Source organism: Zalophus californianus, chromosome 11, assembly GCF_009762305.2.
Source record: "Zalophus californianus isolate mZalCal1 chromosome 11, mZalCal1.pri.v2, whole genome shotgun sequence".
NCBI lineage: Eukaryota > Metazoa > Chordata > Mammalia > Carnivora > Otariidae > Zalophus > Zalophus californianus.
This window is the reverse complement of record NC_045605.1, coordinates 87185939-87202163: the sequence shown is the minus strand read 5'-3', so window position 1 is coordinate 87202163 and position 16225 is coordinate 87185939. Positions and strand designations below refer to the sequence as shown.

Here is a 16225-nt window from a genome sequence, read left to right as displayed (position 1 = left end):
AAAGGCAGATAGATAGCAGGCCTACCTCTGTTCCTGCCATCAGGGCCCACTGGGCATGAGGAAACAATTAAGGGATGTGTGTTTGCTTTATATACATGAATTCTCCTCAAACAAAAGCCCAAAGTCTAAATATGGGGTTATGCTGGGAAGCCCAACCGTAGAATGCTACAGATCTAAGTCACATCCTCTAATCCAACAAAATCACCACATTGAAACTGTTACTTTGATCCCCATCTGACTTTTTTGCCTCTCTCTCAATGGGCACCCAACTCTAAGGACAGAAAAGTAGAATTTTCACTCCTAATACCCCAAAAATGGTGAGGCCCAAACCAAACTCTAAGTCAACACATCCATTTCATCGAGACAACTACAAGTCACTGATTAAGAGATCTGAATTCCTCCTGCCTAACTCTCAAGGTTATACTCTACTACACTGCCCTACTTCTCATCCTTACAAATATGGATCATCAATTAATCACTGGTTATTCACAGCCTACTCACCCAGAAATTTATAGCCTACTCACTGAGAAATTCAAACACGGCAAATCAGACATCTCAAATCCATGTGAACATATCTTCAGTCAAATTTCCAAATAAGTCCTTTCCCTACCTTGGGCTTAAAAAAATTCCTGTATCAAGAAACCACTTTTACTACTGACAATGAATACTTTGAATGTAGAAGAAAGCAGGTAATCATTAAGTGCATGATATCTTGAAAATAAGGGAGGAAAAATAGCCACAATGACTTTCCTAACTCCTGATAAATGCGTGTTTATTTATTAATAATTAACGTCTCATTAATAAGCCATGTATTTATTATTAACACCTGATTTTTTGTTAAAACACAGCACAGAAGAGACCGGTAAACATGGGCCATCAACTCCTGGGCATTATGTCTCTCAAAAACTTTCTCTCCTCAGATTATTCATGTGTTGTGTAATGACCTCAACAGTTTCATTTAATTTCCCAGCTACGTCTAGTTGAATTTCAAACCATAACTGTAATATGGCTTAAAAACATCTTCGCATTTTTTTCTTTAGTAAAGTAAGTCCTCATGGACTAAAATAGGCACATTAAGATACTGAATGGGTAGAAAAGAATGCAAACTACTATGCAGGACCTCAGTGCAGTGCCATCTATACAACACCAGAGTACGAAATTCTTTTTTTTTTCATAGTTTATCTAGATTTATTTTTTTCCTTTTTTTACGATGTTATGTTAATCACCATATATTACATCATTAGTTTTTGATGTAGTGTTCCATGATTCATTGTTTGCATATAACACCAGTGCTCCATGCAGAATGTGCCCTCTTTAATACCCATCACCAGGCTAACCCATCCTCCCACCCCTCTCCCTTCTAGAACCCTCAGTTTGTTTTTCAGAGTCCATAGTCTCTCATGGTTCATCTCCCCCTCCGATTTCCCCCCCTTTGTTCTTCCCTTCCTGCTTTTTATTTTTTAAACATATAATGTATTATTTGTTTCAGGGGTACAGATCTGTGATTCAACAGTCTTGCACAATTCACAGCACTCACCATACCACATACCCTCCCCAATGTCTATCACCCAGCTGCCCCATCCCTCCCACCCCCCACCACTCTGATAGAATTCCGGGACGTACATTTAGGGAAAACACAACACACACAGGCAAATTTAACATTAGTGATACATCTCCAAATCCAAACTGTAACAAGCCTATGCTTATTGCAAGAATTCATGAAAAGTGCTCAAAGCCTGATAAACTAACCCCATTTAAAAACAATAAAATGAGCTTTCTTATCCCTTACATTATGTTGCATGTGCCGCTTTCATTTTCTCATGGCTTGATGTAGAACAAGCAAAAACATTTGCCTTCAAAATGTTTAGCAAGTCCAAGCCTCCGCATTTAATTTTTTTAAGCTCACAGTGACAAATGGGATTTAAAAAAAAAAGCAAATAAAAAATTTACCTTCTAATAGCACCATGGTAAGAGGTCAGCCTCTTCTTGAAAAACACAGCTTCAAAAAAAAGCTGAATATATTGCTTCCATTAAAAAGTTCAAGGCTGGTGTTATGAGATAGAATATTTCATAATCACATACATATGAAATTCATGTCAAATAGAGTTCCACTTCAAAGCAACAAAATAAATGGACTTCAATGATTCTGTGTCCAGATTCCAATTTATGACAAACACTAAATCAAGTCTTCCAAAACAAATCTTGCTTCAGTATTTTTATACCTTGGTTCCAGTTGCCAAGATACAATTCATATTTATTTTATGATTCTATCTCTTATTATAATCTCTCACCTATGAGACCTTCACATTTCCATTATTCCTGACATTAACGACTATATTATGAAGCTTTTGTATTTATTAAGTATTATTTTCCAAATTACCACATCAAGAACTCAAAAATTTTCATATTTTAAAAATAAAAAGAACATAATCATTCCTCACACAGCTACCCTTCAAGGATGAACTGAAACCGCTTCTCTGAATAATGACAATAAAATATAAAAATTCTGTAATAGATCACCATCTGTACTCTGAAATGAAGGTGACAAAAACCAAAGAAAGACATTTTGGACATCTCTCTTATTTGGTACTATCTCTTGATTGATTACACTAGCTTACTATAGAAAGTAAAATGTGCAATGCATTTTCTGATTAATCTAGCCAATCTACCCTTGGATTCTCATGCTAGAAAATAACTTCAAAACATAAACATTAATTTACTAATAATGGTACATATTTCACTCTAGTATAGTCTCTTTTGACTGGAACATTATACGTATCTTTTCCAAATGTATTTTTCCAGTGGGAAAGTAAATATGCAATCATATCAGCTTTGAATGACAGGCTGCACATTATTCATATCTGCCCTTTATGGCTGTTGTCAATTCTATTCAGATAATATGGGCTTTTTTCTAGACTTCTTGGAATTTTGGCTTATACCTAGTATTTTTAATTTTATTATAGAAATTAAATATAGCTTCTCTTTCCATTCCAGTAAGCAGTACGTCTTGTCCTACCTTTTCTGTCAAGTTGAGGAGGCCTTGAAATGAGCACCGATTATATTTCCTACTAATAACTGGGCACAACTATGAGTAAGAATAAAGGCAAAGTGGGCTCCTGGGTGGCTCAGGTGGTTAAGCAACTGCCTTCAGCTCAGGTCATGATCCTGGAGTCCCAGGATCCAGCCCCGCATTGGGCTCCCTGCTCAGCAGGGAGTCTGCTTCTCCCTCTGACCCTCCCCCATCTCATGCTCTCTCATTCTCTCTCAAATAAATAAATAAAATCTTAAAAAAAAAAATAAAGGAAATGTATTTTATTCTCCACAGTCATACCAGTTATTTCAATTAATACCCAAAAATACACCCAAATTTTAGTTAGAGTTTAACTCTTTGGTAGTTATTTTAACGTTAGCCTTTTATTCTTTTCTAGCAAACTAACAACTTATAGCTAATGGCTTATAAAGTCTGTCCTTCTGTAGTTAAAAACATATATAAAATTTTTAAGATGACTATGGCAATGTATATTTCCAGTTTATATTTAAAACAATGATTTTTAAAAGTAGAGTCCCAAAAATCAGAACTGTCCTGATTTTTTTTCTTTGACAGAATGACACAATAAATTAAAATTTTTTGCTTCGTGTATTGCTGCTTTGCTTGTCCCATGAAGCACACAAGGAATCCACCAATCACTGAATTTCACAAGTTTCTCTAAGCAACTCCTACAATTTCTTCAAATCTGCTCTTCTAATCTTTCTGCAGAATAATTCTGTCTTCAACTTCCAATATGGTATACTAATCTAATTCTACTTACTACTTGTTCCCTAAAGAACTTTTACCCTAAGAATAAAACACTCATACTTCAGTAAAATCGATTATATCAAACCTTTAAATTGATGTTCTATACATCAATTCTAAAAGATCTCCAGATTAAAAAATACATATATATGTAAGCAAACTATTAAAATATAAAAGCAGAATTGCTCTGTGGTTAATACGAAGCAGATCTAAGTTCCATTACTGTGACTAAAGAAATTAAGGAAATTCAGCAGTTTATATATGATATCGCTTGAGCATCAGGCTCTCATCCATTTATACGACTATTATCCAAATACATAAAAAATCATGAAGATAGACCAAGTGAAGAATTATCCAATACCTTCTTAGTGTGCCTCCCTGTTCTTCACATTAATTTGCTTCTTCTCTAATAGGGAGAGATGCTGTTCATTTAATCACCTCTCTGTCCAATGCAAGAACTCATTAAATATAATTAACCTTTAAAATATTTGTTATTAAAAATAAAACAACTCTGCCATCTGCAGGCTGGATGAAATAAAGCACAATGAAGTACAGCTAATTTAAAAATCAACACCATGGCACAAAATAGTATTAACACTGAGCTTTGAATAAAGGCGGCTAAAGCAAATTTCTTTTTTAAACGGAGTGTTTGTCCTATACATCTTCTTTATTCAAACAGTGATTTTGGTGTACTATCAGTGTAAGAATAAACTGAAAATGTCAAAGGACAACAGAAAATGCATGCATAATAGTTGGTAAGAAGAGCATTTCCAGGTCTTGCCGTGGTAAGAGACGGCCCACAAGCACTATCTACGGCATGATCTACCTCCTACCTGCCTACCTTGTACACACACAAGGACTGGAAGGATATCCTCCAAAACGGCAAAAGTGGGTCTCTGGTTGGTGATATTATATAAGTGCTTTTTATTTCTTTTGTTTCTTATAATCTACATGTTAGTAGTTTTCTCCATAAGTTTATCCAATTTCACTCCCTGCCCAAAACTTATCTAACACTAAGTAAAAAAGAAAAAAAAAGTAGTTTTGTTTTTGTTATGTTTAGACACAAACCCACAAGGACAGGGAGAAAGGAAGGAATAACAGCACACAAATTTGGAAGTAGAAAAGTAAATAGATGAGTAATAATTGACTGAAGAGATTCTAGAAAGCTGAATCCTAAGCCAGCAGCGGGGAAAGCCGGGCTAATCACCTGTTCATACAACAGAATTCCCCAAAGGCCCAGGAACTGGCAGTCCTGAGCATCTTTAGAACTGGGGAGTGGGGGTGAGCGTTTGGGTGAATGCTATTTGAGATGCAGTCAGATACGGGGATCCCCTCCTACAGTCCAGTGCTAGGTAACAACCCACCCTATTCAACAGAAGACTGGGACACTGGAGATTGTTTCTCTGGAGAAGGTAAAAAGACCTTTAGAATGGAGGTTCTCCAAACCTTTAGAATGGAGGTTCAATTTACACATCTGGGGGTATACAGAAACTGCAAAAATACACGAACTGAGATTATCCGATGTGACTGACAATACAGAAAGTTGTGCTGGGAAGCTATTAGATGGTATGGGATGAATCAGCAATAGTTACAGAAGAAACTAGAGAAAAAATTTAAAAGGCAACAATGTCAGGAAAGGCAAAAAAGTAAGAAAGCGAACAATCATTATTTGGGACAATATATGACAATCCCAAGTTGTGTATGACGTTTGTTGAGTGTAAATACTGAATATGGATTTAACCACGACCTGCAAAATAACTACACTGTGGGGACAAGAGAGGGAAAAGCTAAGGGATGGCACTGTCCATCACTCATCCACAGATAATATGTAAAACAAAAAGAGGGAGATGAGCAAATGCTGGAACAAAGCTAAGAGACAACACTTACTGCTCATAAGAAAGAAGACTGGGGGGAAAGTAGGGAGGGATCCACTATATCGTTATAACCCTAACAGTATCCTAATAGTACTATTGTTAGTACTACTTGACTATTTAAACTATATGCATATATTACTGCGTTACGGTAAATATTTTATCATTTAATAAAATGGTTAGTTAATTTTATAAAAACCTTAACAAGCAGCAGCATACCATGGTGATTCAGAGAACAGGCACTGGAACCAAACTGCCTAGGTTCCAATTATAGATCCACCACTTACAAGTCACTCAACCATTCTGTGCCTCAGTTGCCTCTTCTGTAAAATACAGAGTTTATAAGGATTAAAGAAGGTTAACACATGCAAAGTCTTTACAGTGGAGCCTGGCAAAAAGTCAGTCAGTCTCAAAAATGTTAGCTATTTATTACTGATAGGTGGTGTAGAAATGGTTAAGAGGGGGGACTCTGCACACATCCAGAGATGACTAGATGTATCACAATATCCTGCTTTACAACTCCTTCCTCAAGTAATGGAAGATGGACGCACACAGTTCCTTTCACATCCCCACCTCAAGGTGAAGGTTTCCTTTCTACTCTCTCTACCTAATCCGGCCTTGTTCTCACAGCTACAGTACACTAATTCTTGATCTCTATTTTAACTGTAGTGCACATTTGAAAACCAAACTCTCATTAAAATAAATCATCAGCAAATGTTTTATCTTCAGTGGTGCTGTCATAACATTCTCTACCAAAGCTAATGAGCCAATTAGGCCCTCACTAAATGCCTCTAGAGCTCCTGTTATCCTCGCCCTAGACCAATACAAGACCAGAATCTTGACCTCAAAGGATTATGGTTTAAATGGGCAGTCAAATATATATACATAAGTACTAGAGCGTAGTAGATAAAAATGTCATAGGACATTGCAAAGCAATGAGAGCTGAGATTCTAGCTGATCAAGAAAGGAAAAGAAAAATCTGTGCTAGTATCACTTCACTTTATATGCATTAGAATGGCTATTATCAAAAATCCAGAAAACAACTGTTGGCAAGATGTGGAGAAATTGGAATCCTTGTGTGTTGTTGGTGGGAAAGTAAAATGGTGAGGCTGCTATGGAAAACAATGATTCCTCAAAAAATTAAACACACGATTACCATTTTATCCAAGCCTCCTATGTCTGGGTATATACCCTAAAGAATGGAAAGCAGGAGCTTGAACAGATACCTGCACACCCATGTTTATAGCGGCATTATTCGCCACAGCCAAAAAGTGGAAGCAACCCAAGTGTCTAACAACAGATGAATGGATAAACAAAATGTGGTAGAGACATACAATGAAACATGATTCAGCCTTCAAAAGGAATGAAATTCGAATACCTGCAACAAAACTTATGCTAAGTTAAATAAGCTAAACACAAAAAGACCAATGTTGTAGGATTCTGCCTTTGGGGGGTACTCAGAATAGACAAATTCAGTGACCGAAAGTAGAATGGTGGTCACCTGGGGCTGGGGGGGGGGAGGGATGTATTAAGGGACACGGGGTTTCAGTTTGGGATGATGAAAAAGTTCTAGAGATAGATGGTGGTGATGGTTGTACAACAATGTAGATGTATTTAATGCCATGGAACCAAATGCATAAAAATAATTAAAATGGTGAATTTTACGTATTTTTACCACAATTTTTTTTTTAATTTAAAAAATGTGTGCTAGGCAAAGAAAACAAGGTGAGGGAATGAGCAGATATTTCAGATGAGGGGAACATCATTTGCAAAGAAGGAGGTAGGAGCTACAGCTTAGTTTGGCAGGAGTGTAGAATCTAATTAAAATGAAAAGTGAGCATGTAAATTAAAAAAAAGTTGGGACTATTACCTTCTAGTACTATCGTAACTTTAATACCTCATTAATGGGTTTGATGTTACTTAAACAGCAATGGAAAACCGTGAAAAAAATTTTGAGCAAGAGAAATAACCACAGTTAAAAACTGAACTTGTTTGCAGTTCCACATAAACGGCTTATGTTCACAAATCTATAATTTACAGAAAAAAAAAAACTGCACATGCTTTGAGACGGTCGCCAACTATAAACTTCGCAGAAAAATTAAAATAATAGGATTTTAAGTACCAAGTAAGCTACCCATGAATGTTACCTATTCTCCTTTATCCAATTAGACCATTTGACTTGAGAGACTGAAAAGGCACCTAGGATCTTTCTTCAGATCTTCCAAATGTTTGGCCTTTAGTCTAGCAGTGGTAGAGAGAAATGAGAGGCATTTCTGGAAGATGGTGCCTTGTATATCACAGTCAGGACTTCAGATCTCATTCTGAGTTTAATGAGAATCTTGGAGGTTTTCAGCAGAGAACTGATACAATGTGATTTATAATTTAAAAGAAGCACTTTGGGGGTACATGGCTCAGTCGGTTAAGCATCCAACTCTCGATCTCAGCTCAGGTTTTGAACTTAGGGTCATGAGTTCTCAGGTCATGAGTAGGCCCAGGGTGAAGCCTACTTTAAAAAAAGGGGTGGAGGGGTCTGGGTGGCTCAGTCTGTTAAACATATGCCTTCAGCTCAGGTCATGATCCTGGGGTCCCGGGATTGAGCCCCACATTGTCCTCCATGCTCAGTGGGGAGCCTGCTTCTCCCACTCTCTCTGCAGCTCGCCCTGCTTGTGCTGTCAAATAAATAAAAACTGTAAAAAAAGAAAAGAAAAGAAAAAAGAAAAGAAGCAGCACTCAAAGCTGTATGGGGAACACTGTACTGGGCCAAGGGTGATGGTAGGGATATGTCCTGGGACACTCCTGCAATATCTAGAGTAGAGGTAGTGGTAGCTTGGACCAGGCTAGCTGGTGAGGAGTGGTTAGATTACATTTAAAAGCTAAAACCTGGGGCACCTGGGTGACTCAGTTATTAAGCATCTGTCTTTGGGTCAGGTCTTTGGGATCAAGCCCCATATCGAGCAGGGAGCTCGGCCGGGAGCCTGCTTCTCCCTCTCCCACTCCCCCTGCTTGTGTTCCCTCTCTTGCTGTCTCTCTCTCTGTCAAATAAATAAATAAAATCTTAAAAAAAAAAAAAAGCTAGAGCCAACAGGAATTTCTGATAGACTGGATGTGCCATATGAAAGTCAGGAGTCAGGGATGACTCTAATCATGAGTACAGGTGAAATAACAAAAATCAAAATAAGATGCCACAGTTCCAAAAAGAAAATCTTTCTTCCTATAAAAAGTGCCCAAAGAGCCTTATAAACTATATAGACTCAATTTCTATTCAGCTGTTCAAATGCCTACAGAAAAATCCCATTAAACAACAGGTCAGTTATATAGACCCTGTGCTTACCCTTGTGCCCGGCCCTTAGGCCACAATCCAGGGAAACCACACTTGCTTTTTCCAAGTATAATATACTCGCTCTTTTCCCCCCTCGTAGTATGAGAACCACCATATTTTTAAACAATACAGTACTTGGTTGTTTCAGTGCTCACCTGAAACATAAAGTATAATGACTGACAAGCATGAGTCAGGAGGGTAGGGGAGAGATCTCCCATTTGCCCTTCTAGATCCACCTACTCGTCAGCTTTCCCCATACCACTGTGTGTGCTTCAACAACAGGCTTCCTGGGATGCCTGGGTGGCTCAGATGGTTAAGCGTCTGGCTTCGGCTCAGGTCATGATCCCAGGGTCCTGGAATCGAAACCTGCATCGGGCTCCCTGCTTGGCGGGGAGCCTGCTTCTTCCTCTGCCTCTACTGTTCCCCCTGCTTATGCTCTCTCGCTTTCTCTGTCAAATAAATAAATAAATAAATAAAATCTCTTAAAAAAAAAAAAAAAACACAGGCTTCTCTGTGCTCAGGTTTCTGCCTGGGTTCAGACAATGGGCAGCATAAGCAGAAGACGAAGTGAGAAAGGAGAGCAAGGTCAGGGTATTTATTTCCCCAGCTCCCTCCCTGTGGGGTCACCCGGGGTTGGTTGGATCCTTTAACTGAAGGACTACACCTCCACCACTGGTCCTCCCCTCAGGCTCCATCCTTTCTAGCTCTGGCAACCGCTCCCTTCCCATGCCTCTTCATGCTGAGGAGTGGGGACAGCATCTTGCTCTAAATAGCCCCTTAGTAGGATACCACCTCTACACCCTGAATTCACAGAAATTAGTCACTTAGTAAACTCTCCTCAAATTTGCCATTTTTAGACTGCCATCTATTCCCTGCCAGGACCCTACAGAAAAACTTAGGAGGGTAGCACTTAAGTAATGAGAAAAACTTCAAATCACAAGGAAGGTCACTCCATTTGAAGAAATAGTATGAATCAGGATTTCCAAATTACAGGCTTTATTTAAATGTATTCTCTAGCCATTTGTTTATAATAGGAACCCCTATAAAAAAACATACATTTCTTGTTCTCAGATATGGTAAATATCCTTGCAAAGTGGCACCTTTTTCTACAGGAAATGACAGAAATGTTTATGGAAATAGGCTGGAGACTAGGCAGTGTTTATAGATAAATTACAGGGAGATCTACAAGTTTCCTGGAACCACACAGAAAATTTTGCATGTACACATTTATCTTGAAAAGTGGTAGAACTTTTATCAGCTTTCAAATAAATTTGTGCCCCCCTAAAAACCAGCACTAGTAGATTCCCAAGGAAGCTCTCCTGAATTATAAATATGCCAACCTTAATTCTCCCCTAAAATTTTTCATGTAATACAAGAAAGTCCCTGATTGCAGCAAAGTACTGAGTAGATCATTAGCTACAGTAAATGTACTGCCTACCAAGTACAAAAACAAAATAAAATCACCATTGCCTCCATTTTGTTTAAGGGATTCGCTGATTCTTTCGTACACGTAGTATCCAATGGTACATCCGTAAGGAAGCTGGCAAGAACTTTAGGTCGTCAGTCTGTGGCTGCAGAACTACTTCCTCTGAGTAGGAGTAACCAAACACTACACAAGAGGTTTCAGCTTGCAATACTAGTCTTCTTGCGATTAAATTATAAAATTAAAATTCTACTTGAATCCATTTATTTTGCAATCTTGGAACAGGACAAAAAGAAATCACCACTCAAGAGTCTAGCAAAAAAATGAACACATGCATAAGTTTGGGGATTTACGCATTTTGCTGTAAAAGGCAAATGAAATGAAGCTCAAGACAACAAGTCACACTTAAGAGTACAGGTGACCCTTGAACAACATGAGTTTGAACTCTGCAGGCCCAGTTATACTCAGGTTTTTAGAAAATAAATACATTCGGAAATTTTTTGGAGATCTGCAACAATTTGAAAAAACTCACAGATGAACCATGTAGCCTAGAAATACCAAAACATTTAAGAAAAATTTATGTATATAATACAGTATATGATACATATAACACATGAAACAGATGAAACACATGAAACACATATAACAGATGAAAATATGTGTTCATCCACTGTTTATGTTATCAGTAAGGCTTCTGGTCAACAGTGGGCTATTAGGACTTAAATTCACTATACACAGATTTTCAACTGCGTTGGGGGGTCAATGCCTCTAATCCCCATGTTGTTCAAGGGTCAACTGTGTATCAATTATCAATTAGAAACTTACAGATGGGAGGACATTAACATACACTCTAACTCCCTTAAATGGTTACACTTTAACTCTCTTAAATGGTTCGGCCACCTTTTATACACAGTCTAGACTTGTAACTGTTAAACTGTTACAATTACCAAGACTACTGCTGAAATACGATTTCACGATGTAGCTATTAGTAAAATATGTCTCACTTTATTAAAAAAAAAAGCAGAGGTGTTCACACACAATATAGACACGGTGAACAAAGCTTCAGCATGCTGGCACTGTTCTGCTGATGGCTAAGGCCAAGCAACCGCAGACACTGAGGTGGACTGTAGTTAAGGAAACAGGCTTTTGTTGTCAAGCAGAGCTGGCCTGAAATTTTTCTATCCCCAGAGCACAGCATTATCCTCTATGAGGACTAAATGAGTTAAGTCGTGTAAAGTGCTGAGAAGGGTGCATGGTACATAGTAAGCGATCAGTGGTACCTGTTATACTCAAACCCGCTCCCCCAACTTCTTTCTTGTTGGAAGAGACCAAATTTTGTTAAATTGTATGCCTTTCTTGTGAACATGTGCTCTGAGTAAGGGACCCCATTGCTCAGCGTCTTAGTCCCTTCAGACTGCTATAACAAAATACCTGGGCCTGGTGGCTTATAAACAACATTTATTTCCCACAGTCCTGGAGGCTGGGAAGTGCAAGATCATGATGCTGGCAGATGTGGCGTGATGGCTGATGAGGGTCCACTTCCTAATTCATAGATAGTGCTAAGCACGGGGTATAGGTCATTACTCATAAAAATGCTGCCAACAAAGACCATTTAAGGAAACCAAAACTCCAAGTGTGACTCCCATGGACAGACTTTAAGATCCTGGACGGATGTATAAATGTGGAAATTATTCAGTAAGTGTACTTAATTCATATAGTCTATAGACTACTAAATAGGGGCAAATTTCTACCAAGCTCAGTGAAAAATAAGCCAACACCATGTTAATTCATGCTTTGTAAAACAAATAGTTCAAGGACTGCCACATGCATTCACCATGGCAAAACAAAAACCTGTATGTGAAAAGTCAGGAGACAAATTTTAGCTCAGCATTAGGGGGGAAAAAAAAAACCCAAATTTCCAAATCATTTAAAGCTACCCAACAACACAGTCAGCTACTGGGGTAGGCAGAATAATACCCTTGCCTCCCTCCCTACCACCCCCCAAGATGTCCCACATCCCAACACCCAGAACCTGTGAATATGTTATGTTACATGGCAAGGGGGAATTAAGGTTGAAGGAGGGAATAAGGTTGCTAAAGAGCAGGCCTTGAGATGGGGAAAGAATCCTGGTGGGACCAATGTAATCACCAAGATCCTTATACATGAAAGGAGGAACAACTAGGAAACTAAGACAGCTTCCTTGGGATATAGTGTTCTCTCTCTTACAGACGACGTTCAGGCTGAGTTAGACATGTTGCTCACGGTGTGCAGGGGGGTAAGTAAAACGTCATGATGCTTCAGATAAGGATTGCCTAAGTGAGTTTCCAGAGGCAGGAGTCCTTAAACTGCGTCTAAAGAAAACCCCTGAGAGAAGATATTTGCAAATGACATATCAGATAAAGGGCTAGTATCCAAAATCTATAAAGAACTTAATCAAACTCAACACCCAAAGAACAAATAATCCAGTCAAGAAATGGGCAGAACACACGAACAGACATTTCTGTAAAGACATCCAAATGGCCAACAGACACATGAAAAAGTGCTCCACAACACTTAGCATCAGGGAAATACAAATCAAAACCACAACGAGATACCACCTCACACCAGTCAGAATGGCTAAAATTAACAAGTCAGGAAACAACAGATGCTGGCCAGGATGCGGAGAAAGGGGAACCCTCCTACACTGCTGGTGGGAATGCAAGCTGGTGCAGCCACTCTGGAAAACAGTATGAAGGTTTCTCAAAAAGTTGAAAACAGAGCTACCCTATGACCCAGCAATTGCACTACTATGTACTTACCCAAAGGATACAAAAATACAAATTCTAAGCGGCACATGCATACTGATGTTTATAGCAGCGGTATCAACAATAGCCAAAATACGGAAAGAGCCCAAATGTCCACTGACTGATGGATGGATAAAGAAAATGTGGTATATATATACAATGGAATATTTCGCAGCCACCAAAAACCCCCCGAAATCTTGCCATTTGCAATGACGTGGATGGAACTAGACAGTATTATGCTAAGCAAAATAAGTCAATCAGAGAAAGACAATTATCATCTGATCTCACTGATAATGTAGAATTTAAGAATAAAACAGAGGATCATAGGGGAAGAAAGGAAAAAATGAAACAAGACGAAATCAGAGAGGGAGATAAAATCATAAGAGGCCCTTAATCACAGGAAACAAATTGAGCACTGGGTATTATATTAAGACTGATGGGCGCCTGGGCGGCTCAGTCGTTAAGTGTCTGCCTTCAGCTCAGGTCATGATCCCAGGGTCCTGGGATCGAGCCCCGCATCGGGCTCCCTGCTCCGCAGGAAGCCTGCTTCTCCCTCTCCCACTTCCCCTGCTTGTGCTCTCTCTCTTGCTGTGTCTCTCTGTCAAATAAATAAATAAAATCTTTAAAAAAAAAAAAAAGACTGATGAATCACAGGTCTGTACCTCTGAAACCAATAATACATTGTATGTTAATTAAACATTTAAAAAAATAAATATAGAATAGTAAGAGGCAAAAAAGAAAAAAGAAAACCCCTGAAACTGCAGGTACTTTTTTGTCTGTCCCTTTTTCTGTGGAGAGGGACTAAGCATTCAAAGATTCTCTAAAGAATCTGTTTTACAAACAAGGTTAAGAACACTCTTCCTAATGCAAACTGGTGCAGACACTCTGGAAAACAGTATGGAGGTTTCTCAAAAAGTTAAAAACAGAACTACCCAATGACCCAGCAATTGCACTACTATGTACTTACCCAAAGGATACAAAAATACAAATTCTAAGGGGCACATGCATACTGATGTTTATAGCAGCAGTATCAACAATAGCCAAAATATGGAAAGAGCCCAAATGTCCACTGACTGATGGATGGATAAAGAAGATGTGGTATATATACACAATAGAATATTACAAGAAAGAAATCTTGCCATTTGCAACAATGTGGATGGAGCTAGTGTGTATTATGCCAAATGACATAAATCAGAGAAAAATAAATACCATATGATTTCACTCATATGTGGAATTTAAGAATCAAAACAGATGAACATATGGGAAGAAAAAAAAAGATGGAAACAAACCATATAGACTCTTACCTATAGCAAACAAACTCAGGGTTGATGGAGGGAGATGGGTGAGGGATGGGCTAAATGGGTGATGGGTGTTAAGGACACTTGTTATGATGAGCACTGCGTGTTATATGTAAGGGATGAATCACTAAATTCTACTCCTGAAACCAATATTACACTATATGTGTTAACTAGCTAGAATTTAAATAAAAATTTGAAGAAGAAAAAAAGAACACTCTTCCTAAATTATTTCCAACACTGAGCTTGTACTGTTTCATGATTTTCTAAGGTAATGAGTCTCAAAGTGTAGCCCATCAAACACCAACACAAAACATCAAAATCCACCAAAGGTTGTTTGTAAAATGAAGATGGCTGAGCTCCACCCCAGGTGGAATATCTGGGAGCTATAGGAAAAGTTCAATATTGAACAAGACGGGGAAAGTGAAAACAGGGAATTCTATAAAGAGTTAAAGAACTATACTACTACTCCAACACGTATTTTATTAAATATCAAGCTGAAGAAACTGAAATAAATTGTTCTTCTCATTACCAAATCTTAAAATCAGTGCACTCATCTTACCGTGTGACTCTTTGTAACATTTTTTTTTCTGAGCCTCAGGTAGCTCAGAATATTTAAACAGTGCTACTGCACCTAATTTTTTATATTAAAATTCATACTGTGGAGTGCCAGGATGATTGGCAGGTAACACATTACACATACAAAATGTTAGCCATATCCCCCCACCCTCATGTAAAGAAAAATAATGCCCGGCATACTATATTGCATCCTGTTAAATACTAAAAGAGTATTAATATCGTTACTTAATGCCAATTTTATATAACTTCTTGGTATGATTCCCTTCCTAAACTGCCACTCTTTTAAGCGCATATTTTGCTTAAAATATTCTTCTGGACTTATGTCTGTGATGCCGTAGGCATTTATAAATTAAGTCTTTTGCGAGTCGTCGCGCGGGGCAACCCGAGAGGCCTGGAAGAAAAATCTCCCCATAGAGATGGGCCCAGAGAACGAATACGAACTGCTACCAGTGGCTTTTGAATTTCAGCAACCTTGGGCAGCTTGACAGCTCTAGGGGGACCTGAGATATAACCGGGAAGTGGCCTGAAGGAAAAGCGTTTAGGATCTGTCTCCGCGCGTCACAAATAGCCCAAATTCCGAGACAAGGTCACAGAGAAGCCACAGCAAGGGCCCAGGAACGGAGTCAAGTTCTTCCAGCTCCCAAGAAAACCCTTCGCGGCATGCACGAGGCCAAGTCGGCGGACTCCTCCCCAAGAGAAGGCCTCAGGAAGAGGGAGCCCGGAGCACCTCCACACCCAGATGGGCCTGAATCAAAAAGCCCCTGACCCAGGCCCATTACTCAGCTCCACAGAGCAGCTGAGCGACCCCGACCACTCACCCCGCAGCCGCTGCGTGCTGTGAAGCCATCTCCAACTAACTCCGCGGCCGACAGACCACCCGGAAGCGCCCTTCACCAGCCCGAGTTTTTGGCACCGGCCGGAGGCCAAGAGAGCGCGCAGCACCCGAGGATCACAGCCTAACCTCCAGGAGGCCGCCATCTTCCCGGCCTTGTCACGGGCTGCCCGCAGCACAGCCTGATCGCCCAGTCAAGACCCTCCCAGGCCCCGCCCCTTGTCATGTTGGCCACGCCTCCGGACTCCGGCGGTGCCTGTGAGTCTCCGAAGCGAGAGGCGCTCCTTAGTCCCGCCTCCAACCTCGTTCGCCTCACCTCCCCGGCCGGGC

The 16225-nt window shown here is 39.4% G+C and overlaps 1 protein-coding gene across 1 annotated transcript in view; it reads right to left on the bottom strand.

Moving 5' to 3' along the window:
- PDHX (pyruvate dehydrogenase complex component X) overlaps positions 1–16165 on the bottom strand; it is a 67982-nt gene extending 51817 nt beyond the window's left edge. The window contains exon 1 of the mRNA XM_027578545.2: positions 15882–16165. Within this exon, the coding sequence (XP_027434346.1) occupies positions 15882–16041 (160 nt within the window). The 5' untranslated portion in view covers positions 16042–16165. The remainder of the gene's footprint in view (positions 1–15881) is intronic.
- Positions 16166–16225: the final 60 nt, after the last annotated feature.